Source organism: Diceros bicornis, unplaced genomic scaffold, assembly GCF_020826845.1.
Source record: "Diceros bicornis minor isolate mBicDic1 unplaced genomic scaffold, mDicBic1.mat.cur scaffold_301_multi, whole genome shotgun sequence".
NCBI lineage: Eukaryota > Metazoa > Chordata > Mammalia > Perissodactyla > Rhinocerotidae > Diceros > Diceros bicornis.
The window spans coordinates 140,811-168,770 of record NW_026691174.1 but is presented as its reverse complement, the minus strand read 5'-3'; the positions used below and the strand labels follow the sequence as shown (position 1 = coordinate 168,770).

At 56.3% G+C, this 27,960-nt stretch overlaps 1 protein-coding gene across 4 annotated transcripts; it reads left to right on the top strand.

Moving 5' to 3' along the window:
• The first annotated feature begins 5,723 nt into the window (after positions 1 to 5,723).
• On the top strand, positions 5,724 to 27,699 carry PLIN3 (perilipin 3). 4 transcript variants are annotated; one of them, XM_058537361.1, is made up of 9 exons: positions 5,724 to 5,773; positions 9,430 to 9,495; positions 10,141 to 10,222; positions 14,104 to 14,302; positions 14,452 to 14,534; positions 18,474 to 18,771; positions 22,446 to 22,645; positions 24,283 to 24,408; positions 26,875 to 27,699. In XM_058537361.1, exons 3-9 carry the CDS (start codon positions 10,157 to 10,159, stop codon positions 27,217 to 27,219), a joined length of 1,317 nt encoding a protein of 438 aa, XP_058393344.1. In that variant the 5' UTR covers positions 5,724 to 5,773; positions 9,430 to 9,495; positions 10,141 to 10,156; the 3' UTR covers positions 27,220 to 27,699. The 4 variants fall into 4 exon arrangements, with proteins under 4 accessions (XP_058393344.1, XP_058393345.1, XP_058393343.1 ...); XM_058537362.1 differs by lacking the exon at positions 5,724 to 5,773 and adding an exon at positions 7,955 to 8,026 and having other exon boundaries at positions 26,878 to 27,699; XM_058537360.1 differs by lacking the exon at positions 5,724 to 5,773 and adding an exon at positions 7,955 to 8,026.
• The last annotated feature ends 261 nt before the right edge of the window (positions 27,700 to 27,960 follow it).

Here is a 27,960-nt window from a genome sequence, read left to right as displayed (position 1 = left end):
TGCTTGGAGAGGAGAGCTGCCCAGGAAACTCGATCTGCACTCAATTGTCACATACACAAGGAATAAAACTTTATTGAAATTGGGAATTGTTCACTCCAGCCATGGGTCTGCCCTAGGGTTTCTCCACCTCGGCACTATCGACATTTGGGGTCAGATCCTTCTTTTTATGGGGACAGTCCTGTGCCTTGTAGGATGTTGACTACCATCTCCGGCTTTTACCCACTAGCTGTCAGAGCACTAGCCCCCCCACCCCAAGTTGTGACAACCAGAAATGTCCCCAGACATTGCCAAGAGGGCAGAATCACCCCAGATGGGAGTCTCTAGTCTACTCTTATCATACAAGGAGCTACAGTCATGGAGGCCCTTGGACATCTTGGGGATGTGGACTCAAGGTGGCCACAGTTAAACCTGCCATCTCATTTTCCTCCCATCCCTACCTTTACCTGTTTCTCCCTCACCTCCCCGTGGCAATGAGGTCCCACTTGAGGCTCATCCCTGAGCTGTTCTTCTCCCAAGTCCTATCTGTGTTACTTCCTAAATAACTGTTAAACCCATCTCCCCTGCGGCCACCAGAATCCAGCACACCCTCAAGGCGTGCCTGGACCCTTGCAGTAGCCATCACATTTCGTTTCTGAGAAGCAAGTCACTAAATTGAGCCCACACACACGGGGAAGAGACTTAGGCTCTACGTTTTCAAAGGAGTGTCAAAAAATGTGTGGACCTATTTTAAAAAACATCCCCCAACCGGTTCCTCAGCAAATCCTATTGGATCCACCTTCAAAATCCTTCTAGACTCGTGCCCTTTCCATTATCACCACCCTGGTCCAGCAACCCAAGTGTCCATCAACGGATGCTGGATAAACACAGTGTGGTCCATCCACACCCTGGAATATTACTCAGCCATGAAAAGGAAGGAGATTCTGACACCTGCTACAACATGGACGGACTCTGAGGACATGACGCTCAGTGACATGAGCCAGACACAGAAGGACAGACACTGTGTGGTCCCCTCACAGGAGGCCCCTAGAGGAGTCACACCCACACAGACAGAAAGCGGATGGTGGGGCCAGGGGCTGGGGGAGGGGAGGGGAGTCAGTGTTTCATGGGGACAGAGTCTCAGTTTGGGAAGATGGAAGGTTCTGGAGACGGATGGTGGGGATGGTTGCACGACACTGTGAATGTGCTTCATGCCACTTAAAAATGGTTAAGAAAGTGAATTTGATGTTATGTACATTTTACCATAATTAAAATTTTTCTAAATAATAATAATATCCAACCTTTACACGGAGCGACTTGTGTCCCAGGCGCCATGCCACGCTCTAAGTATGACCTCATTTAATCCTCTCTCTCCTCTGTGAGTTGAGACAACGATCATCACCCCCATTTACAGAAAAGACAGCTGAAGCTCAGAGAACTACAGTGATTTGCCCACATTCTCACAGCCAGGAGTAGGTCCCCTAACCACCGACCTACACCGCCTCTCCGTGAACCACTGCCTCTCATCCCTGCTTCAGCTAAGGAGGAAGGGACCCAGCACAGAGACGCAGAGTTGGGGTGGGCGACGTCGCTGGCCAGGGTCCCTCAGCGTCAGTGAGTGGCCGAGCCAGGATGGGGACCCAGGGGGCTCTGAGCCTGCACAGCCCCTGCAGGCTCGATTTGTGAAAAGGGGGCTCTACACTAGCAGGCAGAGGGGCCTGCGCTGGCGTTGTGGGTTCGAGTCTTCACTTATAGCTCTTCTCTGGGCCTCAGTTTCTTCATCTGTAAAATGAAGATAATAGTCAATAATAATAACTTATTATTAATATTATTATTTTTTTCATCTCAGCAAGACTCTACATCGGGGGCTGGGTCATTCTCTGGGGGGCCCATCCTGGGCACTGTGGGGGGTTGAGCAGCATCCCTGGCCCCCACCTTCTCGATGCCAGGAGCACCCCCAGTGTGACAACCGAAATACCTGCAGACAACCCAAAGATGGCCTTAGTGGGGAACCCCGTCCACATTATAAGGTCAGAGGCCTACGCTGAGTTAGCATATCTGCTCTTAAATGCCAACGAGATTCCCAGCTCTGCTGTTTATTTGCTGTGTAACCTTGGGCAAGTCACTTCTGTCTCTGAGCCTCAGTTTCCCCATTTATAGACCCGGATTCATCCGTAGTCCCTCCCTCCCGAAGATTCGGGATGAAGTGACCCGCTGTCTATAAACTGCATCAACCAAAGTCAGCGCTCACTCCCGCTGGGGTCTTCTAGAAGATTCTGACCCGCCCCAGCGGGCCCCTGCCCCCTCCCCGCCGGCTGCCTCCCCTCCGGGCCCCCGACTCAGGGGACCACACCGGCGGGTGTTGGGAACACTTCCTGTGCGGTGGCTGGCGGCGCCCACCGGGCCAGGTGCGCCAACGGGAACAGGCAGCTGGGGCCGCCCCACTTCCTGCCCCGGGGGGGAGGTGTGTCTCATGCTCCTTCGCCCCCACCCCAAAATAACATCCCCCCGGAACCCAAGCCACCCGCGCCAGCTGCAGCCTCCAACCCTGGGGACGCAGGACAGGCGGGGGCCGGCAGCTGCCACCGTGGAGCCTGCCCCGCTGGGAATGCCCCCCCGCCGCGGCCACCTCCGCATTCCAATGCCAGGGGGGGTGACCCGGCTTCCCCCGTGGTCCGGGACACATGAGCTCCAAGCAGGCCGGGCTGGCTGCAGGCCAGGGGCTCCTCTGCCACCCTGGGGGACAGGGGACCCCCTCTGGCCAGAACCACAGCCCCGGGGTGCCTCCGATCTTCACCTCCAGTGACTGTTTTGGGGGGAAGAGGCTGGTCGCCTGGACGACAGCCCCCCACCTCCGCCTGGGAACAAAGGGGCAGCCAGGAGAGCCGAGAACGGCCTGTTCTGTCCCTGCCAACGTGACTGGCACATCCTGGCAGCTGGCATTCGGAGGGCCTGGCATGCCCTGGGCCCTCCGGGCTGGCCACCCACACAAGGCCACTCAGTGTGACTGCAGCCCCGAGGGATCCAGTTCCTGGTCAGCTGCTCCTGAGCCGCTGTCCTTCCGGGACACTCGGACAGGGAAGTCTGTCCACTCTGCCTGTAGGACTTCACGGAATTGCCAGACGTCCGGCTCTGAGCTGGACGAGCCACCAGGGTCGGGGGACAAAGGCCACGTGGAGGCCTTCCCGCCGCCTGAACTCCTGGTCTGGCATTTCAGCGCTGGGGGTGCCCAGTGGGACGTGCCCGGCCTGCAAGGGGCTGGCGCAGGGGACAGCGGGTCTCAGAGCAGCTCCCCTCCCCCCAGCCCGCCACCATCGTGCAGGGGACAGCGGGCAGCTGGCGCCAGGGGGGCGGGGGGCGGGGACGGGCCAGGGCCTGCATGTTAAAAGACCCCCGGTTTCCCGCGGCGAGCCGGCACCGGGAGACAAAACCTTCCCTTCTGGCCATCGGGCCACCTTGGTGACTGTCCCCCCACCGGCTGGAGCGGCAGGGCGGGGAGACACATGGCCTGTCCCGGGTGGGGGTCGGCTGCCAGAAAAACACAGGCCACGCAGGTAAACGGGTACTTTCTTAGCATAAGTAGGTCCCTTGCAATATTGGGACAAATGGACATGAAAGTGATCATTCTGTACCTGAAATTCACAATTAACTGCGGGTTCTGTATTTTTGTTTGAAAAATCTGGAACTCTTGTCAGGGGCGCTGGGGGAGCTAAACCGGGCTCGCCAATGTGCCCCCCAAACTTGTTCCTCTGCTGGTCACAGCCTCAGGGACTGCCCTGCTGGGGCCTCAGCCACAGGCCCGCGTTAGCCTCACCCCTGAACCATGGCCTGTCCACTCTCCCTCCGCAGTCTCTCCCTGCAGACCCATCAACTCCCGCCTGCCCCCCAACTACTGCCCTTCCTTGCTTCTAGAAGGTTCCACCGCTCCTTCTCCAGAGACCTGAAAGGGGCCCTCCCCTGTTCTGAATCTGACAGTTGCTCCCCACTGCTCCCACGATAAAGGCCAGAAGTTCCTCCCCCAGTGGGGTTCCCACCAACCCCGACTCCAGACCCCCTGCCCCCCTCTCCTCTGGCCTCTCCAATGAGCTGTGGTTTCCCAAAAGCTTCCTGCTCTCTCAGGCCCCCAGTACGAGTTGTCGCCCCAACTTGAGTCAGGTCCCCCCTCCTCTGCTCACAGCCCTCCAGGGCTCCCCCCTCCCTCGGCGGAGAAGCCCAGGTCCTCCCCGCGGCCCACTAGGCCCTGCATAACCTGTCCTGTGCCCTCCCCACCCTCCCTCCTCCCTCGCTCCCTCTGCTCCAGCCACACGGGCTCCTCCTCGCTGTTCCTCCAACACTCCAGGCCCGGTCCTGCCCCAGGGCCTTTGCACGGGCTGTTACTGCTGCCTTCTCCAGAGAGCCACACAATTAGTTCAACGGCCTCCCCTCCAGGTCTCAGCTCAACTGTCACCTCCCATAAGTACATTGTACTTTATGTAAAATTGCATACCACCCCAACCCCCCATCCTCCCTTCTTTGCCCACAGCTCATACGGCCTCTAACATCCTACCTAACGTGTTCTTTTGAGTTGTGTACATGGTTTTCTCCATCTGGCTCGCTGCCGTATCCCCAGCAGGGCACACAAGAGGCGCTTAATAAATCCTTCCTCAGCGAATAGACACCACTGTGCCTGGTATGTCCTCCAGCACCCCCCTTCCACCTGTCTCCATCCCACCTTCTCTTCCAGACTTACCTGAAGCAGGTGTGTTCGCTTTCATCTCCCAGGTTTCCGTTATCTGCAGGGCGGCCCAAGAGATCTTTGAATGCTCTTGCTGACTTTTGCTCCAGAACCATCTATGGCTCCCTAGCGCCCTCAGGACTCTGTCAGCCTGTCTAGCTCCATCTCTCCTCTCGGACACTCCCCTAGCCCCTGGCCACATTCCACTCTCCAACCTTCCTCTGCACCTTTGCACACTCTGTTCCCTCTGCCTGGAACAGCTTTCCAGTGCTTTCACCTGCCTGACCTCTGTTCATCTCTCAGGCATCATCCGAGACATCACCTCCTCCTGGAAGCCTTCCAGGACCACTCTCCTGGGTCCAGCAACTCCAGGGGGCTCCACCAAGCTTGTGCCCCCTCAGCACAGCCCTGCTCACCCTCTATGTTATCTACCTGGTCACCAGAGCCAACTCGTCCGTCAGACACAGGGGTCCCAGGGCCCGCAACACTTTCAGGGACCTGCAGAATGGTTTCATTTTAATTTCTCTTGAAATCAGGAGGAAAAACTGAATAAAAGAATACCAATGCGGTCGTAAAAGATCGGCTGTCGTATTTTTTCACAGAGGGAGGGGCCCACAATGGCAAAAGTCCTAATGTGGCCCTGCTGGCCCCACGTGTGTCCCCCCACTAAACTATGAGCGCCACAAAGGTGGAGGTGGAGGCTGGGTCCCCAGGGCTGCCCAGCGCAGGGCAGAGGGCAGAGGAGGGGACGCCCGACCAGGCAGACGCCAATCCGGGAGCAGCAGCGCCACCTTGTGGCATGAGGGTCACCTGCCTCTCCCTCCCCTAGGCTGGGGGAAAAGAACTGGGAGTATTCAGAGCCCTCCCACTGGAAGGGGGGAGAGGAGGAGGGGGAGGGGCAGGGAGGAGGAGGAGGGGGGAGGGGAGGGGGAGGGGGAGGAGGGGAGGATCCCATCTCAGACCCACAGACCTTGAAGACAGATCACCCAGGGGCCAATCGCTCAGCTGCCCATTTCAGGCTGCGCGACCCCGGGCCAATGTCACTGCCTCTCTGAACCTCAGCTCCCTCATCCAGAAAATGGGGTAAGAATCAAATTCGGACCTCTGAATAACTTAATGAAACGGCTGGGAAAATAGCAGCTCTTTCCCACCTCCCGCCCGGGGGCTCCTGGCCAGGTGTCGCCCTCGAGGGCCCCCCCCAGGGCTGGGAGGTGACAGAGTCTCCATGAGGACACGGCTGGGGCAGAGAAAGGGACGTGGGTGTGGGTGTAGGGTGGTCAGATTGAGCAAAAACAACAAAATAAAAAGGACGCCCAGCTTGTCTTGAATTTCAGCTCAACAGTGAATAATTTTTGAGTATATCCCAAATATTGCATGAGATAGACTTACGCCCCCAAATGTCTTCCGTGGTCGACCTGAAATTCAAATGTACCTGGGCGTCCTGGATTTTATCTGGCGGCCTCTGCCTGGGGAGGTAGGCCGGAAGGCTTCCAGGAGGAGGAGGCAGTGGCGCTGGAGAGGGAGCAGTGTGGCGGCTGGTTCCTTCCCCTCCCCCACCCACATGTGCACATGCGCAGTGGCAAATGCCCGCGACAGCGCTCCCAGGGGACTGGGGGTGGGGGCTGATCCCCACACCAGGGAAGAAGGGGAGCCTGGCTGCTCTCCTTTTGTTTGGAAGACGTGGAGCAAAATCACCAGGATTTTATTTTCCAAATCGGAATTGGGTTACATCCCCTTGACCAGGGATACTTCAGCCATGTCCCCGCACTGAAGGTCACCCAGAAGCTGAAGGCTACCAGCATATCTGTCAGTGACCTTCCAGCTGTGTGACCTTGGACAAGTCACTTCTCCTCTCTCAGCTCTACACATCCCTAACCCCTTCTCTCCAGCTCTCCCCTCACCAGGCACCGTCCAGCCTCTGGACCTTTGCACATGCTGCTCCCTTCATCAGGAGCACTCTTCCCCAGATCTCTACTGGGCTCCCTTCTTCCCTCCCTCATTTCTGTGTTCAAATGGCCCTCAGAAAGGCCTCCTCTGACCACCCTATAAAAGTCGCAGCCCCACCTTCTCGATAAGCCCAGTCCTTCCCTTTTCTCAGGAGCATTTACCACTAGTGGCTGGACCCTTTATGCATTTCACTCACTTCTCTTGTTTATTGTCCTTCCTTCCCACTGGGAGGTGAGCACCACAAGGCTGGGGTGTGTTACACTCACTGCTGTGTCCCCAGCGCCCAGCGGTGCTCAAAAAAGTGCACTTAGTCACAGACACTCAATTTTTTCCATGTTCTTTCTGGAACTTCCAGAAGTCTCACCCTAACCCACGTAATTTAGCAGAGGTGACTCACTGGTGGCCCCCGGGCTGGATACAGCCCCAGTTGGGCTTTATTTGGTCCAATACTTTTCTAAGAGGCAGGACACTTCTACAGTCTGGGATTCTCGTGGACCTGGGAATCCCGGGGTGGGTCTCCCACAAAGCAACACTCTGCCCCTATAGGTGGAGTATGCTGCCACCCCTTTAGCAGAGGCATTTGTGTCCTGCCTGGCCCCTGAGGCCATCTGAGTTTGAGATTTTGGTTTATAGACTAAGAGAATAAAGGATATTTTTTGCGGGGGTGGGGTGGGGTGGGAAATCCAAGGGGGGGTTGCTGCTTCAGGAATGGATAGATCCAGGAGTCAAAGATCCAGGAGTTGATCCCTGCCTTGCCCGTGGCTGACCGTCTCTGGGCCTCAGTTTTCTCATCTGTACAATGGGGAGGATAAAGGGGCACACAGCGTTGGGACGATTAAGTGGCACCATGCAGGTCTGGGCAGACAGAAGGTGCTCAATATCTGTTCACTGCTGTGGTTGAATGCTGGGTCGGGCTTGGGTCCATCACTCTCGCGCGCACGGTGGGGGGCGCTGGGGGCATCAGGCAGCAATCTTGGAGTTCTCACAGCCTCCTTTTGGCCGCTAGAGAAAGGGGGTCTGGGGGACCCCAGAACCCGGATCTCACTCACCTCCCAGGGCCGACCTCATAGGGTCCCTAGGTAGGCAAAGGGGGCCGTTGGCTGGATCTGGCGTCTTACAGGGGTCTCCTCACCCGGCGCACGGCGCGGGGGGGCGCGCGCTGCCCTCCACGTCCCGCCCTCCCCGCACTTCACTTGTGGCTCCAACGTCCCGGGCCGGGCGAGGGGCGTGGCCTGGCGACGGGCACCCCGCAGTCTGATTGGTCCTCCGGCCCGTCACTCCCGAGCGCCCGCCCCCTGAAGTATAAAGGCCGCCCCCGGGGTGCCCACGACGGTTTCGGACCTGGCCTGCAGGTCGCGGTCGCTGCTCCCGGACGGCCCGCTGAGCGCGGTGAGAGGCGGGGGGGCCCGGTTGACATGAGGGCGGGGTCCGCCGAGTCCTGGGGCGCCGCGGGGGAGCAGGGGCCGGGGAGGGCCTTCCCGGGGGGCTCTGCGGCCTGGGGAGGGGTCTCCAGCCCGGGCCCAGCACCCCTTCCCCCGCCCACTCCCCCACATGCAACTTGTGCAACAGGCTGAGACTTTCACGCGCTCTCCTTTCAATGCCTGGGGCTCTCGGGGGCTGGGCAGCGAAAGACCCCCTAAAAGTGGCAGTATTTTGGGGGGGGGGCAGATCCCCCGTCCCAAACCGCGTCATCTCTAGATTTAAAAAGTGGGCTCGCTCGCTTCTGGCTTCTTCGCTGCGGTCGCCTGTCCTGCACAGGAATCCCGCCCTCCCTGGGGGCGTCCTCAGAGCCCCCCCATCGCACCGGGGGCCAGTCCTTCTGCCCAGCAAAGCCCCCGCCCCTGTGGACGGTTGTCCCCCCCGCGGGGGGGGCTCGGCCCCTCCCCTGCCCCCGCCCCTGGCCCCGCAGCTGCCTCCGGGGAGGTCGCGGCTAACCCCGCCCCGGGGTGGGTGTGCCCAGTGGGTGGCGCACGGCGGCGCCGGGACGGCCTGCCCCTGGGCTGGGTCCTTGGGACTGAGAGGAGGGGCCCGGCCTGGCACCTCCGTCTCTGGGAGCTTTCCTGGCTGCGGCTGGACGGCTGCGTGGGGCCAGCTGCAGGCAGGCGGCTGACCCCAGGAACTTGAATGGGGTGCTGGCAACCCCAACGGCCGCCCTTGGTTAAACCGGGTCCAGGAGGGGCTGGTGGGCCAAGGGGCTGGGAGGGAGAGTCTGGAAGCCGCCCAGGTGAGCTCAGGCTCCAGGGACGGCCAGGACTCAGCTGATGCTCATGGGGGCGGGTCCCTCCTCGCCCCACATCCCAGTGGGGGACCTTTGTAACAAGCAGGAAGCACGGTCCTCCTGGCTGCCTTCACCCGTTTGTCCAAGGCAGCCAGAGGGGTGTGAAGTGGGTCTGTTTATTGAGCACCTACTGTGTGCCGGGGAGGGAGCCTAGCGCCGCATATGTTGCCTCTCCTCCAATCCGCAGAGCTGGGAATGGTCGTCCCCGTTTCATAGACGAGAGGACAGAGGCCAGGGGATAGGAAGCTCCTTGCTCAACATAGCACCACGTGGGCAGAGCCGGGCCTCCTGGAATAGAGTCTGGCCACGCTCGACCCATCTCGTCACACCTGGCCAGGAAAATGGAGCACACCTGTGGCTCCCATCACGCCTGCAAACATGTGCATTAGACTGCCCTGGGGGCCTCTCTTGCCCTCTCCACGCCCGGGTCTGACCTGATTGGTCTGCAGTGGCGCCACGCGTGGTCTCTCTAACTTGTTTTTGTTTTTTGAAAGCTTATCTTTGTTTTGAACAGGTAATATCATCTACTTGGCTCAGAAGTCAAGGCCTGCCCCAGCTGCCTGATCTTCCCCCCTGCAAGGTGGGCATTATTAACAGTTTGCTGTGTCTCTGAAGATTCTGTGCAAATGCAACCAAAGGTTGCCCCACTCACAACGTCCCTGTCTTAATAGCTTGATCTGTGTCAATTATGTGTCAGTTTCCACTTCTGAGCACCCCCACCACCCTTATTTTTCTCTGGTCCCCTTCTGCTGGACAAATAGGTTGTTTCCAGTGCCTTGTGGCCGACACAGGGACACACGCCTCTGCCTACTTGGCAGTGCAGGTGTGGGACAGTCCCTGCAGTCAGGTTTCAGGGTGAAAGGGGAAATCCTTCTTGAAACCTGGTAGCACTTGGCGAATTGCCATCCACAGAGTTTTGGCACCGTAGGTATCTTCTGGAAGTATTTGTACAGGTGAGCCCTTGCAGGGCTGTGCCCATGCCTGGCCTCTCAAGGTGTGGCCCAGGATCAGCTGCATCAGGCAATATCTTTCTAGAAACGCAGACTCTCGGCCCCGCTGATTCAGCACCTGCGTAGAACAGGCCACAGGAGCACGTTAATGATTGAGAAGTAGGGCTCTAAGAAAGGGGGGTTGTTCAGAGGTTAGATGTGAACCTGAACTTCCCCTGGACGGAGGGGCAGAGCAGGCTGTGCCCTGACTAGTCCGTCTGTCCGTCCACCCACAGTGCCTGTTTTTGAGAAATGTCCGCCGACGAGACAGAAGCCACTGCCCGCGGCCAGGTGACAGCGGAGGAGCCGGCACAGCAGGTGAGGGAGGTTTGGGTTCTGTGGGGTGAGGCCGCCCACACTGCGGCAGGAGGCTGCTGGCAGCACGTGTGGGTCCAGTCCGTGAGGGTGGGGGAGAGTCATCCTAGAAACCCCTAACAGGTGGGGGCCGGTGGGCTGAGAGTCCCAAAGCCTCTTGCTCAGGGCACAGCTCTGTTTGAAACTGCCCAGGGGCCGGCCCCGTGGCGCAGGGGTTAAGTGCCCACGCTCCGCTTCAGCAGCCCGGGGTTCGAGGGTTCGGATCCCAGGTCCGGACAGACCCACCACTTATCAAGCATGCTGTGGCGACGTCCCATATAAAATAGAGCAAGATGGGCACGGATGTTAGCCTAGGGCCAATCTTCCTCACCAAAAGTAGGAAAAGAAATTGTGTGGCTCCCCGCAGCCGAATCTTCACTGTCTCTGGAGGTTCTCTTAGGGCCCTTCTTCTAGGAACTCAGTCCGTATTCTGCGTCCGCCTCCCTAATTTAAATAAAGCCCCCCCCCCTTTTTTATGTGAGCAGGATCAGCCCTGAGCTAACATGCAAGGCCAGTCCTCCTCTTTTTGCTGAGGAAGACTGGCCCTGGGCTAACATCTGTGCCCATCCTCCTCCACTTTATATGGGACGCCGCCACAGCATGGCCTAACAAGCAGTGCATTGGTGTGTGCCCGGGATCCGAACCTGCGAACCCGGGGCCACCAAATGGAGCACGCGCTCTTAACCGCTGCGCCACCAGGCTGGCCCCTAAAGGCCCCTTTTAATAAACAACTTTATTGAGGTGTCTTTCACATACCATAAAATGCACTCTTACGAAGGGTACTACTCGATGACTTTTAGTAAGCCACCAAATTATGCAGCCATTACCTCTATGCAGTTTTAGGACATTTTTCATCTCCCCCAAAAGAGGCCCCATTAGCAGTCACCCTCCATCCTCCCTGCTCCTCAGCACCCACTCGTCTAGTTTCTGTCTCTGTGGATTTGCCTGTTTTGTTTTTTTCATATAAACGGAAACGTGTGATATGAGACCCTTTTGTGTCTGGCTTTTTTCACTCTGTGTAACGTGTTTGAGGTTCATCCGTGTTGTACTATGTGTCAATGCTTCGTTTCTTTTTTAAAATTGTGATAAAACACACAACATAAAAATATACTGTTCTAACCATTTCGAGGTGTACAGTTCAGTGGCATTAAGTACATTCACACTGTGCAACCAGTGTCACCATCTAATTCCAGAACTTTTCCGTCACCCCAAATGGAAACCCCGTCCCCATTCGTAGTTACTCCCATCCCCTTCTCCCCCCAGCCCCTGACCACCGCTCATCTGTCCTCTGCCTAGAGGTTTACCTATTCTGGACGTTTCGTATAAGACTCGTGAAATCATTTGATAAAAGTGGAAGCTTCTTCTCTAGGGGCCTCCTGTGAGGGGATCACACAGTGTCTGTCCTTCTGTGTCTGGCTCATGTCGCTGAGCATCATGTCCTCGGGGTCCATCCACGTGGTACCCTGGGTCAGAATTCTTTTTTGAGGCTGAATAATAATCCATTGTCTGGGTGGACACGTTGTGTTTATCCATCATCCATCAACGGACACTCAGTTTGCTTCCGCATTTCAGCGGTTGTGAGTAATGCTGCTGTGAACATGCGTGGGCAAATATCTCTTCAAGACTTTGTTTTCAAATCTTTTGAGTCTATACCCAGAAGTGGAATTGCTGGGTCAGCTGGTGGTTCCCTTTTTAGCTTTTTAAGGAACCACCATCCTGTTCTCTGCAGTGGCTGCACCTTTTACGTTCCCACCAGCCGTGCCCAAGGGTTCCAGTTTCTCCACAGCCTCCAAAACGTCTTTTTTTTTTTTTTTTTAATTTTTTTAATTTATTTATTTTTTCTCCTCAAAGCCCCAGTAGATAGTTGTGTGTCATAGCTGCACATCCTTCTAGTTGCTGTATGTGGGACTCGGCCACAGCATGGCCGGAGAAGTGGTGCGTCAGTGCGCGCCCGGGATCCGAACCCGGGCCACCAGCAGTGGAGCACGCGCACTTAACCGCTAAGCCATGGGACTGGCCCCAAAACTTCTTAATTTCTGTTTTTTGGTAGTTGTCATCCTGGTGGATGTGAGGTGGCATCTCATTGTGGTTTTGATTTGCATTTTTGTAACAATTAGCGATGTCGAGCGTCTCTTCACGTACTCATAGGCCGTGAAATACATATATTTTTTACGACATACTTGATACCACATTTTCTTGATGTGCTTGCCAGTTGATGGCACTTGGATTGTTCCACTGCTCGGCCGTTATGAATAAGGCTTCTGTGAACATTTGCGTACAAGTCTCTTGTGGACGTGTGTCCTCCAGTCTCTAGGGTCGATTTCTAGGAGCGGAATTGCTGGATTGTATGGTAAATGTGTGATTAACTTGTGAAGAGGCCTCGTGGATGAACTCTGGAGGCAGACTGCCTTTGTCCAAGGTCCAGCTCTGCCCCTGGCTGGTTTTGTGACCTTGGGCGACTTATTTAGCCTCTCCATGCCTCAGTTTACCCTTCTGTAAAATTGGTATAACACTTCCCATCTCCCGGGACTGGTGATTAAGTGAGTTAAACCACAAAAGTTCTACAGACAGCACATGTGAGAGTTGACTGTTCGGCCGGTGTCTTCTCTCCATGCCTGTGATCTTTGCAACTCCTTTGGGACAAGAATGCCTTACCCACTTTACAGATGGGGAAAATGAGGCTGAGAAGGGCTGTCGAGGCTACTCAATTCTGCTCTTGTAGGGTGGGAGCAGCCGTATTCAATATGTAAATGATGGGTGTGGCCGTGTGCCAATAAAACTTTATAAAACCAGGCAGCAACAGAATATTATTCACTCTTAAAAAGGAAGGAGATTCTGGCACCTGCTCCAGCGTAGATGAACCTTGAGGACATGACGCTCAGTGACATGAGGCAGACACAGAAGGACAGACACTGTGTGGTCCCCTCACAGGAAGCCCCTAGAGGAGTCACATCCACAGAGACAGAAAGTGGACGGTGGGGCCAGGGGCTGGGGGAGGGGAGCGGGAGTCAGTGTTTCATGGGGACAGAGTCTCAGTTTGGGAAGATGGAAAGTTCTGGAGACGGATGGTGGGGATGGCTGCATGACAGTGTGAATGTACTTAATGCTACTGAGCTGTGCCCTTAAAGTGGTTAAGATGGTGAATTTTATGTATGTTTTGCTACAATTAAAAAAAAATGAAGCACTGATACACGCTACAACGTGAATGAACCTTGAGAACATTCCTCAGTGAAAGAAGCCAGGCGCGCAAGTCCGCGTATGATTCCACTGACACGAAAGGTCCAGAATAGGCAAATCCACAGAAACAGGAACTAGATCAGTCGTGGCCCCGGGCCGGAGGGAGGGCGGGATGAAGAGAGACTGTTAATAGGTACGGGGCTCCTTTCAGGGGAGATGAAAAAGTTCTGGAAATAGCGGTGATGGTTGCACAACCTCGTGAAGACACTGAAAACCGCTGAAATGTGCACTTTGAAGGTGGTGAAATTTACGATGCTTGAAAGCTGTTGGGAGAAAACCAGCTCAGGTGGGGGCTGCCCTGCGGGGGGCCGTAGTTGGCTGACCCCAGCTTTAGACCCCACGCTCCATCAGAGTGGGGTCCCTGTGCCTTGTCACTGCCTGGCACCCCGTGGGTGTCGAGTGCCCATTCAGACGGAGCTGCAGGGCTGAAGGAAGGAAGTGCGGGCCGAGCCCCGAAGTTCCTGGTTTCTGCAGCCGCGTGGATGTGGAGGGAGGGTGGGCTGCCGTTTGCCTGGCCGGGGGTGAGGTGGAAACAGGGCACCCCGAGTTGCCCCCCCCCCCCCGTTCCGGGCCAGGATCCCAGCCCGCCTGAGCCGCCTCCCCTGTAGCCCAGTGTGGTGGACCGCGTGGCCGGCATGCCCCTCATCAGCTGCACCTGCGACATGGTGTCGGCGGCCTACGCCTCCACCAAGGAGAGCCACCCCCATGTCAAGACCGTGTGCGACGCGGCGGAGAAGGGGGTGAAGACCCTCACGGCGGCTGCCATCAGCGGGGCCCAGCCCCTCCTCTCCAAGCTGGAGCCCCAGCGTGAGTGAAGCCCGGGGAGCGTGCCGGGGGGGGGGGGTCTGCCCAGCCCTGGCTCCGCTCCCCCAAACCAGCACCGGCTGGCCTTCCCGGGCCCCCGAGGGATGCTCACGTGGGGTACCCTCACACTTCTGTCTCCCCGTCTCCCGCAGTCGCGTCAGCCAGTGAGTACGCCCACCGGGGACTGGATAAACTGGAGGAGAACCTGCCCGTCCTGCAGCACCACACGGAGAAGGTAACCCGCCTCCACCTGCGGGGGGGTGCAGGGGGCTCCCCCCCAGGCCCCGCGTGTCTCCCACCTTGCCCAGAGCAAAAGCCAAGCCCTCCGCGCGGCCCACGTGGCCCCACCTGATCTGGCCCCGCCGCCTCCCTGCCCTCCTCGCTTGCTCCACTCTGGCCACGCTGGCCTCCTGTGTTCAGTGACATCAGTGCCTGTATGTACTGGACACGATCATGGAAAGAGAGTCCTTGCCCGCGTGGAACTTTCGTTCCCAGGCAGCAGGGGAAGCAGAGACAGCGAGCACACGCATCTCAGTCCTACCCCAGGATCTTTGCACGTGCAGTTCCTTCTTTGTGGGCCAGGCTTAGGTCTCTGCTCTAATCTCACCTCTTTAGAGGCCTTCCCTTCCCACTTAAGGAAGGTCCTTCTAGCTCCGCTCTGTCCAGTGGAACTTTCTCGGATGTACACGTTCTTCCTCTGCACCATCCAATGTGGAAACCACCAGTCGCGTGTGGCTACCGAGCCCTTAGGATGTGGCTAGTGTGACTGCGGAACTCAATTACTAGTTTGAATGATTTTAAATTTTAAATAGCTAATTTTAATGACGTGAAGTTTATTAAATAGCGCCATGTGGGTCGTGGCTCCTGTATTAGGCAGCAAGCACAGTTCTGGCAGACTACGTCAGCCTTTTGGTTTAAGGGCTTCGCTGAGATATAATTCACCTTCCGTACAACTGGCCCATTTAAAGCGTACAGCTCAGTGGTTTTAACATTCAGGTTGTGAACCATCACCATCCACTTTAGAACACTGTTATCACCCCAAAAAGAAACCCTATACCTCTTGTCTGTTACTCTCCTCCTCACCAAACACCCCAGCCCCTGACAACCACGAACCCACTTTCTGTCTGTGGATGTGCCTGTTCTGGACATTTCACATCAATGGGATCACACACCACGTGTCCTTCTGTGTCTGCTTCTCTCACTGAGTGTCGTGTGTTCAGGGTCCATCCACGGTGTGGCTGTGTCAGGGCCTCACTCCTCTTCATGGCTGCGTCATGTTCCAGTGTGTGGAGGGACCGCATTGTGTGTTTATCCACTACCCATTGATGGACATTTAGGTTGTTTCCACTTCTGGGCTGTTATGAATAATAACTGCTATGAGCATTTGTGTACAAGTTAAATTAGTTTTCTTGCAACATAAAAGTGACCATCCTAACCATTTTCCAGTGCACAGCTCAGTGGCTTGAAGCACATTCACACTGTTGTCTATGTAACCATCCCCACCATCCGTCTCCAGAACTTTGTCATCTTCCCAAACTGAGACTCTGTCCCCAGGAAACACTGACTCCCCCTCCCCTCCCCCAGCCCCCGGTCCCACCATCTACTTTGTGTCTCTGTGGCTGTGACTCCTCTAGGGGCCTCCTGTGAGGGGATCACACAGTGTCTGTCTTTCTGCGTCTGGTTCACATCACTCAGCATCATGTCCTCAAGGTCCATCCACACTGGAGCAGATGTCAGGATCTCCTTCCTTTTCATGGCTGAGTAATATTCGGCTGTATGGATGGACCACACTGTGTTTATCCATCATCTGTGCGTGGACAGTTGGGTTGCTTCCACTTTTTGGCTACTGTGAATCATGCTGCTGTGAACAGGGATGTGCAAGTTGTATTAACTTTTAAGTTCCACGCTGAGTTGTTTTTTTAACTGCTGCTTTGCCTCCCCTCTGGGGTTGAGGGCACAGACCGTCTGCTGTGTTGCTCTGTCCAGGGCCCGTCCGATGGCCTGGCCCCTGGTAGGAGCTTATTAACAGCTCACGTCCTTCATCTCCACGTTGCCTGGTGGGACAGAAGGGCCTCCCTCGGGGATACTCCCTGTGCCTGGATTTCTGCCCCCAGAAATAGGTGTTCCCTGGAGGTGGGGTGGGATGAGCCGGTCGTTCTTCCAGTCCCCTTGGGTTAGCCACTGAGACCTCTCTTGATTCTGGGCCCTATGAGATTCCCCACACCCCTCCAGGAAGAAGTAGCCTCCCACAGTTCTATGGGACAGCGCTGTTGTCACAACTGGGATTTCAACCTGGGTCAGCTCGAGCTAGGTGATGGCCCCGCTGTGCGCTCACTTAGCTTAGTGCTGGTGTTCCAACCTGACCATCGTGCCCTCTCCCTGCCGAAGAGACTAAGTCCCATGAGCGTGAGAGATCTAGGTGTCTGGAGGAGCGCCAACTTAGAAGGATAGGAATGGCGGTGGGTGTGGTTTTTAACTTTCCAGAGAGTTCTATGCATCGAGATCCATTTAAAGGTTTAGCTTCAAGAACAACAGCACTGATCCGTGGGGACCCAGTTCTGTGTGCTGGAGCTGCTGCTCCAAGGATTTGCTCCAAGGCAGATCCGGCCCTCCACTTGTTTTTGTAAATAAAGTTTTATTGGCACACAGCCGCACCCCGTTGCTTACACACTGTCTGTGGTGCCTGCTCTCCTGCTACAATGGCAGAGTTAAGTGAATTTGAAGAGACCGTCTGGCTTGCAAAGCTGAAAATATTTACGCAGAGAAAGTTGTTCATCTCTCCCCACCCCCACCCCACTATCCTGTTAACCAGTCACGCTTAAAGGCAGGAGAACAAAATACCAGGTTGAAATCCGGATTCTACCCTTAGCAGCTGGACAGCCCTTGGACTAGCTGCTCAGCCTCTCTGGGCCTCACTTTCTGTTCTGCGGAATGGGTTTGCTCCTACCTCTCGGGGACTCAGGAGGCTGGAGTGGGTTCACCCTCTGAAAGCTTAGAACGGCGCCTGGTTCACGCCAAGGGTTGGTCCTTAAGGTTTCCATACAAGCTTGAGGAATAGAGCCACAAACGTTGTGATGTTTTGGGCACGCCCCCCCCAGTCGCTATGGGGAGCTTGAGGTAGTGAATGTGTTACGTTGGGACTTAACAGGGACAAGATGTGTGGGCACTTGGACTCCTGCACCAAGTCCTCTGTGTTGGTTTAGCCTGACTCTGAGCGTCTCTGATGCAGTCTCCCCCTCGGCACTGCTGACGTGGGGGCCGGGTTGTTCTCTTTTGGGGGGGCCGCCCTGGGTGCTTTGGGGGGTCGAGCAGCATCCCTGGCCCCACCCACTCGATGGCAGCAGCACCCCCAGTGTGACAGCCACCGATGTCCCCAGACATGGCCCAGTGTCCCCTGGGAAGAGGATCACCCCCAGCTGAGAACCACTGTCCTAAGGGACTTAATCATTAATTAGCGCGCAGATCACCTATCTGGCCAGGATGGCGATTCTTAGTGCCTGGTTGAGTGGTCGCTTTCCAGGAGCGTCGTCAGTGTCTGCGGTCACACTGATTTGTCTTAACTGGGTGTATTAGTCACTTCCGGGGCTGCCGTAACGAAGGGCCGCAGGCGGGGCGACTTAAACGACAGAATTCGCTCTCCCGGTTCTGGAGGCTGGAAGTCCCAGATCAGGGTGTCGGCAGAGCTGGTTTCTCCCGAGGCTTCTATCTCCGTTGTCGACGACCCTCTTCTCTCTGTGTGCTCAGTGGTTCCCCTCTGTGTGTCTGTGTCCTCATTTCCTCTTCTTAGAAGGACACAGTCCTCTTGGATCAGGACCCACTCTGGTGACCTCATTTTAACTTAATCGCCTCTTTAAAGACCCATCTCCAAAGACAGACACGTTCTGAGGTCCTGGGGTTAGGGCTTCTACACTATTCAGCCCCTAACGCCAGGTATGAAGAAGCAAAATCACAGAGAGGTACAGTGACTTGCCTGAGGCTGCACAGCTAGGGTCTGTCAAGCCAGGGACTCGACCCAGGCCGTGTCGCTCCAGAGCACGCAGTCTTAACCATGACCCTTCGGGGTCACCTGGGAGCTGGAAGCCCTTCTGTCGGCCTTCCTGGAGGTTGGGGTGCAGGGGCGGGGGTACCTGGCTACAGAGGCGGGTGGAGATGCTGATGCCAGCCTGTCTCGTAGGTCCTGGTGGACACCAAGGAGCTCGTGTCGTCCAAGGTGGCGGGGGCCCGAGAAGCCGTGTCCCACACGGTGTCGAGCGCCAGGGACACGGTGGCCAGCCGGGTGACGGAGGCGGTGGACGTGACCCGGGGTGCCGTGCAGAGCGGCGTGGACATGACCAAGTCCGTGGTGACCAGCGGTGTCCAGTCGGTCATGGGCTCCCGCGTGGGCCAGATGGTGCTGAGCGGGGTGGACGCGGTGCTGGGCAGGTCGGAGGAGTGGGTGGACAACCACCTGCCCATGACGGACGCCGAGCTGGGTGAGTGCGGCCCACGGGCCTGGAGCCCTCCCCGGACCTCCCGACCTGGCGCTCCTCTCGGCCACCTGCAGTCTGTCCATCTCGTCCCTGCCACCTCTCCTCCCATCTGTTAGCATCGCCTGGACCAGTGCAGTCCGCCCCACCCTGGCCCCCCATGCCTGTCCTCCCCACAGCCCCCACCAGAGGGCGCCTGTGAGCCCCTGAGTCAGGTCCCCCCGCCTCTGCCCACAGCCCTCCAGGGCGCCCACCTGCCTGGTGCATTCTTCTGCAGCCACACTGGCTTCCTTGCAGATACTTGGCCATGCTCCCACCCCAGGGCCTTTGCACTGGCTGTTCCCTCCCCTAGTCACCCAGAGAGCTCGCTCCCTTCCACCTCCAGCTCTGCGCTCAGATGCCACCTCCCTGGTGAGGCCTCTTGTCTCTGAAATGGCAGTCTCCCTGGTCCATATTGTGTGCTGAACCCTCGCCACAACCTGGCTCCGTTTTTTCTCTTTGGCTCTCGTCAGTTTCACGGAGCAGAAGCTTCCGTCTTGGTCAGGGCTGTGTCCCTGTGTCTAGAACGGGGCCTGGCGCTCAGCAGAGGCTCAGATCCCTGAATCACTCAGAGACTCTCCTCTGTCTCCCCCAATCTGACCCCTGCCCCCTGTCCCCCCCCCGGGCATCTATGTGTTTCTGCAGCAGCGTCTGTGTGCCAAGCATCTAATGGGTCCTAAGGATCCATCAGTGAACAGAATTCTGCTCTCAAGGAGCTCACACTTTAAAGGATACAGAAATCAGGGCCTGGGGGCCGCGGGGAGGACGTGGGCTTCTCCCCCCAGGGAGGGGGAGCCCTGGAGGGCTGTGGGCAGAGGAGGGGACCTGGCTCAGGGGCTCACAGGCGCCCTCCGGTGGCCGCTGCAGGGAGGACAGACTGGAGGCGAGGGTGGGGCCAGGGTCCAGGGCAGAGCCCACTGCTCAGGTCCAGGTGATGGCCGGAATGGAGAGAAATAGACAAACTGAGGATGAGCGCTTGGGGACCAGGGCGCCAGTCCTCCTTGTGGTCCCTTCTCGTCCCCCCCCCCCGCCCCGTGGCTGTCGCCCCCGCCTTCTAGAGACGGCCATCCTTTGCCCACCTGCCAGTGTCGCAGACTCCAGTGGCCACGGCAGGGCCGGCCCACGAGGGTTGCGTGTAACGAGACACTGTGCTCCGTCCAGGGGGCAGCGGCCTCTTGATGACGTTGGCCGCAGCTGGTTTGTGTGAATGACAAACCAAACATGGGACAACTGAAAAAAGCTGAATTTGAACAGATCAGGGTTTCCCAACTCTGGCTCTGCGGACATCAGGCCTGGCTCACCCTCTGTGGGGGGGCCGTCCCGGGCGCGGGGTGGGGGTCGAGCAGCATCCCTGGCCCCACCCACGCGATGCCAGGAGCCCCCCGTGTGACAATCAGTGGTTACCTCTTAGCATCCTCGGGAGTCAGTCCACGTTCTGCTCGTGATTTTCAGAAGCCTGAGCAAGAAACGACCCAGGTCAAGTGAGTCTTGCAAAATAAGCTAAGTTAAACTCTGTGTGTGGACAGAACGGGTTCTGTCCAGGGCACTCTCAGGGTCACTTTCTGTTGGTTTTTGAATTTAACAGCATCCTGGCTGGTTCACCAGCACCCTCCCCGGCCCACAGTGAGTTTTTACCTTACAGGTTTGAAGGGAGGGGGGTCTTGAGCCAGGCCTGGCAGCCACTGCAGAGAACAGCCATCTGGCCAGCCGAGTTTCTGCCTTTGTCCTTTCTGTCCACCCACCGAGGATGGAATCAGTGTGCACCGCGCTGCTTATGGTCCTGGGGTGTTTTGGGGCTGAGGGTGTGCTGAGCTGTTGCAGAGCCGTGTGGGCCACATGCGGCCCTCCACTTGCTTTTGTAAATAAAGTTTTATTGGCACACGGCCACGGCCACTTTACATTTGGCTCTGGCTGATTTTGCATAATTGAGGCACGATATAGCCTGCAAAGCCCAAAACATTGATGACCTGGCCCCGTACAGAAAAAGTTTGCCATCCCCTGTGAATTACAGGGTGTTCTTCCAGAATTTCGTTAGGTTTATAGAGACAATTGAATTCCCCGGATCGAAGGCTTACCCTGGCTGAGCAACGGGTTGACGGCTGGCTGCACCTGGGATTTTGTTGCTTTATTTTCCACTGTCTGGCGTTTCTGGAACCAGTGCCTGACCCAGAGGAGATGCGGAAAGAGATGGTTAAAATGGGGACCTCACTCAATCATCAGGACAGCCCTGCTGTTCCTCCCTGACCAGAGCACACCTCTCGAGTTATCTTGGTCGTGTGTTCATACCCCCTATACTGTTTACTTGGTATTTTTCCTTAACTCAACTTTTCCAGATTCTTCTAGAAAGGAAACGTTATCCATTACTGTGGACAGAAAGCTGTATTGTATGCTATAAATACACAGTAAAAATAGCTAAACATTCATTTGTGTGCCTTTTCAAGTACAAGGTAGACCAAATTTCACCCTTCAGGCGATTGAAATTCCAATTTCACCCCGCTGCCTTGAGTGACCGTACAGAAGGGGAAACTGAGGCTTACAGGCACAATCACTTCCCCATAGACCAGTGGACAGCAAACGTTTTCTTAACAGGCCAGGTAGTAAATGTTTTTGGCTCTCTGGGCCATATACGGTCTCTGTGGCAACTACTCAACTCCGCCGTGTAGCGTGAATGCATAGGCGATGGGTAAATGAATGAGTGTGACTATGTGCTAATAAAACTTGTAAAGGCAGGTGGCATTTGGCCCGGGGGCCGTAGTTTTCGACCCTCTGCCGTAGGGCAGTACATAGCCAGTGAGTTGGTAGGTCTGGGTTCAAACCTAGATCGGATTACTTAGGAAGCTCAGACTTATAGCTGCCACGTTCAAGTTTAAAGGGAGCAGGATAAAATAGGATAAAATCATCACGAGAGGTAGTTTTCCATCCTGCTGTCTCGTAACTTCACAAGCACTTTCTGGACGAGACAGTCCTGACTTTCATTGCTGTTAAGACGGTTCTCACGTGAGTCCGACTCGTCCCATCAGGTATCATGGTTAAGAACACGGGGTCAGACGGCCCGGCTTCAAATCCTGACCCGCCACTTCCTCGCGCTGTGGCCTTGGGCAACTCGCTTAACCTCTCTGAACCCCACATTCCTCACGTGTGACAAGATAACGGTGCCTCCCTCACGGACTGGTTAAGATTTAACGAGACTGCACACGAAGCGCCTAGAACATTGTGAAAGATCAGCCACTGTGCACATGTGCCAGGTGCTCACACAGGATCAGCCAACTTTTTTCTGTAAAGAACCAGATAGTGAATATTTCAGTCTCCGCAGGCCAAGCCACACCCTCTGCCACTGTAGTTGAAAGCAGCGTAGACAATAGATAAGGAAGTGCGTGGTCGTGTTCACCAGAGGCGGGGCGGGTGTGGCCCGCGGGCCGCAGTTTGCAGACCCTCATGCTAGTCTAAAGCCTCTTAATCCTGGGAAGTGTGATTCCCATCGTACCCATTTCGCAGATGGGGCAAACTGAGGCAGGGGAGTCCTTGGCTCCGAGGGCTCGCAGGGCACGAACTCGGGCCGCGCCTGGGAACCCGAGGGCCACCGCTGTGGTGTCGCCTGCTGGCGCCCCGGCCTTCACGTGCGTCTCTCTCTCCCCCCGCAGCCCGCCTGGCCACGTCCCTGGAGGGCTTCGACATCGCCTCGGTGCAGCAGCAGCGGCGGGAGCAGAGCTACTTCGTGCGTCTGGGCTCCCTGTCGGAGAGGCTGCGCCAGCGGGCCTACGCGCACTCGCTGGGCAAGCTGCAGCTCACGCGCCAGAGGGCCCACGAGGCCCTGCAGCAGCTGTCGCAGGCGCTCAGCCTGGTGAGGCCCCGCGGTGGCCGTGCGGGGACGCAGGCACCCCCCGCCCCCAACCCTGGCGGCTTCCCTCTCACCCTTCCTGGGCTGGCTCCTGGGCTGCAGTCCTGGTGGGTTTGCAGGGGCTGCCATAGGAAGTGCCACAGTCCAGGGGCCTAAAGAGCAGATGCATATCCTCTCCCAGGGCTGGAGGCTGGAAGTCCACGCTTGAGGCGGCGGCAGGGCTGGTTCCCTCTGAGGCCTCTCTCCTTGGTGTGTAGACGGCCGCCTCCTCCCTGTGTCCTCACCTGGTCTCCCCTCTGCCCTGTCTGTGTCCTCATCTTTTATGAGGACACCAGTCCTATGAAATTAGGGCCCACCCCAGTGCCCTCATTTTATAATCACCTCTTTAAAGACCCGTCTCCAAATACAGTCACGTTCCAAGGTCCTGGGGTTGGGGCTCGAACACGTGAATTTTAGGGGGACGCAATTCAGCCCGTGACAGGTGGGCTGGGAGCCAGGCGTCTCGGTGTGGGCCCCTCCTCCGTGAAGCTGGCTTGGGCGCTGGGGGTGTCAGGGATCCAGGTGCACCCAGAGCACATGAGCCACGATGCACGAGCACTTTTTTTGTCACTTAAAGTCAGTTTTATTGAGATATGATTTACATACAGTAAAAATCACCCCTTTTAAAGCACACAGTTTGAGGAACTTTACAAATATAAGCAGACTTGTAACCAACACCGCCATCAAGATGTTGAGCATTTCCATCACCCGGAAAGTTCCCTCCTGCTGCTTCCCAGTCAGATCCCCTCCCACTGAGGTTTATTTTATTCTCTAAAGAGCTAAATTTTCTAAAGAGCTAAATTCCTAGTTTTTTTCCTTTTTGCTTAGCTTCCTCTGCTAAGTACTATCTCCTCTTTTTTTTTTTTAATTTTTAAAAATTAAAAATTACACATGACCTGAAATTTACAATCTTAAGCGTTTTAAGCACACAGCTCAGTGGCATGAAGCACATGCACGTTGTTGTGCAGCCATCCCCACCATCTGTCTCCAGAACTTTCCATCCTCCCAAACTGAGACTCTGTCCCCATGAAACACTGACTCCCCTCCCCTCCCCCAGCCCCTGGCCCCATCGTCTCCTTTCTGTCTCTGTGGATGTGACTCCTCTAGGGGCCTCCTGTGAGGGGGTCACACAGTGTCTGTCCTTCTGTGTCTGCCTCATGTCACTGAGAGTCACGTCCTCAGGGTCCATCCACGTTGGAGCAGGTGTCAGAATCTCCTTCCTTTTCATGACTGAGTAATAGTCCATGCCGAGTGCCTTCTAAGCCTCTGTTCCGTCCCATCTGCTCATGTTCTGGTGACCAGAGCCAGTCACGTGGCCAGGCCCAGTTGCAGGGGCAGGAGAAACGGAGAATTTGTGGCCCCTTTCTTTGGGCGTGAGTGTGTCCGTTCAACCGAAGCCCACAGCCCATGTCACCACAGCCATGGAACCCGAGTGTGACGACAGCCTCCCTCCCTTCCCTTTACAGCCCATCTCATCTCAGATAACTAAGGACCCCCGGGCTCCCCCTGGAGTCCCGCCTCTCCCGGGGCGCGTGGGGATGTGCTGGGGCTCCACTGGCCGTGGTCGGGTGCTGAGGCAGCCTCCCTCTCTCCTGCTCCAGATGGAAAGTGTCAAGCAGGGAGTCGATCAGAAGCTGGTGGAGGGGCAGGAGAAACTACACCAGATGTGGCTTAACTGGAACAAGAACCAGCTTCCAGATGCGGAGGAGAACCCAGCCAAGCCAGAGGTACCTGCTGGGGTGCGGGCATGCATGGTTGGGGCCCCGACTTCCCTCTCCACACCTCTGCCGAGAGGGACTTACTTGCCTGGAACGCTTTCCCCACCTCCACCCTCCTTTAACTGCTTCAGGACGCGATGACACCTCCTCCAGGGAGCCTGCCTTGATTTCCGCTCTTGGGTGTGGATGTTGCTTCTGAACCATGGGGTGCTTGATGGTGATGTTCTCAAACCTGCTAAACTCTAAGCCGTGTCTCATTACCTTGAGTCTTGAATCCATCTTTCCCCCCTCCCAGCGTCCCATCGAATCTTTCATATTCACCTCCTGGCTCCTAGTGACAACTTCTAGCTCATGTGCTCCAGTCCCTCCAGTCTGTCCGGGGCATCAGCCTCTCGTACGTGCCCTGACTTGGCCACGTGTACCGTCAGTAATTGACGCTTTCGTGGAATCAACGCCTTACACGGTTGTCACGCCCCATCCTGAGTGATACTCTCTCGATCTTAGGTCTGTACTAACACTGGCTTCTCAGCCTAACTGCTCTGGCCCTCGGGTTCCCCATCTATAACCTGCACGTGGGACCTTCTGCAGGGTTAAGATGAAGTGAGCCCAGCGTGTCCACGCATGTTCATAGCAGCATGATCCGTAACAGCCAGAAAGTGGAAATGGCCCAGGTGTCCATGGATGGATGAATGCATGAACAAAGTATGTCCACCCACACGCTGGAATATGATGCAGCCATGAAAAGGAGTGAGGCCCTGACACAGCCACACCGTGGACGGACCCTGAACACACGATGCTCAGTGAGAGAACCAGACACAGAAGGACACACGGTGTGTGATCCCCTTGATGTGAAATGTCCAGAACAGGCACATCCACAGCCAGAGAGTGGGTTCGTGGTTGTCAGGGGCTGGGGAGGGGACGGGGAGTGACTGCAGAAGGGGACAGGTTTCTTTGGAGTGATGGAAAGTTCAGAATTAAATAGAGATGGTAGTTGCATGACCTCACGAATCTACTAGAAATTACTGAATTATACACTGAAAAGGGCAAGTTTTCTGGTATGCGAGTTATACGTATATAAGAAAGATGAAATGGTTGATGTGTGAGGCGTAGAGTAAGTGTTAGAAAAGCGATGTTTCTGAAGATGTCACAGATATCCCTATAAACGCACAACCGTTTAGCATCCAGACCCCCCTGGAGCCGTCTCCCTCCCCCCACACTGAACGCAGCCGCCAGAAGACGCAGCAGTGGACTCTGTCATCAGCACCTCCCGGCCGGGGTCAGGTCCAGAGCCCTCACTGATGGGGCTCGGGACACAGTCCTTCCTCCCAGCCTGCTCCCATCTCCCCCCCGGCCGGGAATCTACAAGGACCCCGTCTAAACTGTGGTCTCCCCCACTGCTTACTGCTTCTGCCTAGAAAGTTCTTCCTAACTTTCTTTTAAACAGGTTTTTTGAGATATAAAATCCAGTATCTTGTACTTTTTAAAAAAACAATTTTATTGCGATGTAACTCACATACGGTACAATTTACCCATTTAAAGAGTAGAATTCAGTGGTTTTTAGTATTTTCACGGGGTTGTAGGACTGTCACCACCATCCCTCGAGAACATTCTCATCACCCTAAAAGGAGATCTTGTACCCATTAGCAGCCACTCCCCATTCCCACCTCCTTCTAGGTCCTGACAACCACGAACCCACTTCCTGTCTGTGGATCTGCCTGTTCTGGACACTTCACATCAATGGGATCACACACTGTGTGTCCTTCTGTGTCTGGTTCTCTCACTGAGCATCGTATGTTCAGGGTCCATCCACGGTGTGGCTGTGTCAGGGCCTCACTCCTCTTCACGGCTGCGTAATATTCCAGTGCTTGGATGGACCACATCATGCTATCCATTCATCCATCGATGGGCATTTGGGTTCTTTCCACTCTTGGCCGTTGTGAATCCTGCCCCTGTGAACGTTTGGGTCCTCGTCTTTGTGTGGACCTTAGTGTTCATTGCTCTTGGGTAGGTACTAGGAGTAGAATTGCTGGGTCCTGTCGTGACTATAGTTTCACATTTTGAGGAACCACAGGACTGTCTTCCAAAGAGACACTGACAGTGTCCGAGGCTTCCGGTGTCTCCTTCCTCGCCCACACTTGTTACTGTCTGTCCCCTTGATTCTAGCCGTCCTAGTGGGGGGAAGTGGGGTCTCATTTCCCTGATGGCTGATGAAGTTGAACGTCTCTTCACGCACTCTTTGCCCATCTGTGTATCTTCTGGAGAAACGTCTATGCCTGTTTTTCAATTTGGCCGATAGATGTCCTACCCGGTTCGAAACTCACAGAGCTGGTACCCCAAACCGCCGCCTAGACGGCCCCTCCTAGGGAAGGTTTTCTCGAAGGTCGGAGGTGGGACCCCCGTCCCCCTCGTCCCTGGCTGTGGCTCCCGTTAGCCCCAGAGCCGATGGTGCTGATGGTCCCCATGCCTCCCCCGCAGCAGGTGGAGTCCCGGGCGCTCGCCATGTTCCGCGACGTCACGCAGCAGCTGGAGGCCACCTGCGCCTCGCTGGGCTCCAGCGTCCAAGGGCTGCCCAGCCACGTGAAGGACCAGGTGCAGCAGGCTCGCCGCCACGTGGGGGACCTCCAGGCCACCTTCGCCGGCGTCCACTCCTTCCAGGACCTGTCGGCCAGCGTCCTGACGCAGAGCCGCGAGCAGGTCGCCAGGGCCCGAGAAGCCCTGGACCACATGGTGGAGTACGTGGTGCAGAACACGCCCATCATGTGGCTGGTGGGACCCTTTGCTCCCGGCATCGTCGAGAAGGCCCCGGAAGAGCAGAAGTAGGAGAGACAGGAAGGGGGCTCGGGGGGCTCCCCGGGGGGCCGGCAGGCAGCCCTGACCCCTTGCCCCCCACGCCTCACTGGACACGCATTTCTAACCGCTCATCTCAGCTGCCACCTTGGGAAGCGGAGGTCCTCCACACTGAGCCGGTCCCTCAGCCTCTCTGGGCTCGGAGGAACAGTCACTGGGGCGAGGTTTCTGGGAAAAAATTTTTTCTAGAAGGTTCCCCCAAAATTTTCTTTTCCTTCCTTAAAAATCAGGGGTACAATTCTTATATCCCAGTTCCTTTTCTGCATCAAGGCCCCCGGATATCAGCCTTTAGCTAGCAGGCTTGGACTTCTGGTCTGCAGAGTGGGTTCCCGGGGCCGGGGTAGAGGCTGAGGTGCCCAGATTCATTCTAGAACAGAAAGGGGCTCAAGCCTGCCTGGCGAGCCATAGGTGCCAGGAGCTTCGGTGGCCTTAATAAATTTGACCTGCAGTTGAGCACAGGCCGTGTGTGTCTGGTTTTTTCCCGGGGTCTCGGGGTGGCCTTCTCGTCGCCTTCCTTGCTCTGCTTGCAACAGTGTAAACAGGACAGGGCCGGATCTGCTACTGGGCTTGAAGTTGGGTGCCCGGTGCCTCGGACGGGGCCTGTGTGGTGGTCAGAGATGCCCTCGCCACACTCGCTGGGCCTCGAGGCTTCAAATTTGGGTGATGCCGGGGAAAGGGCGTGAAGGTTTTGGGTCCCCACCCTGGCGTGCAGGG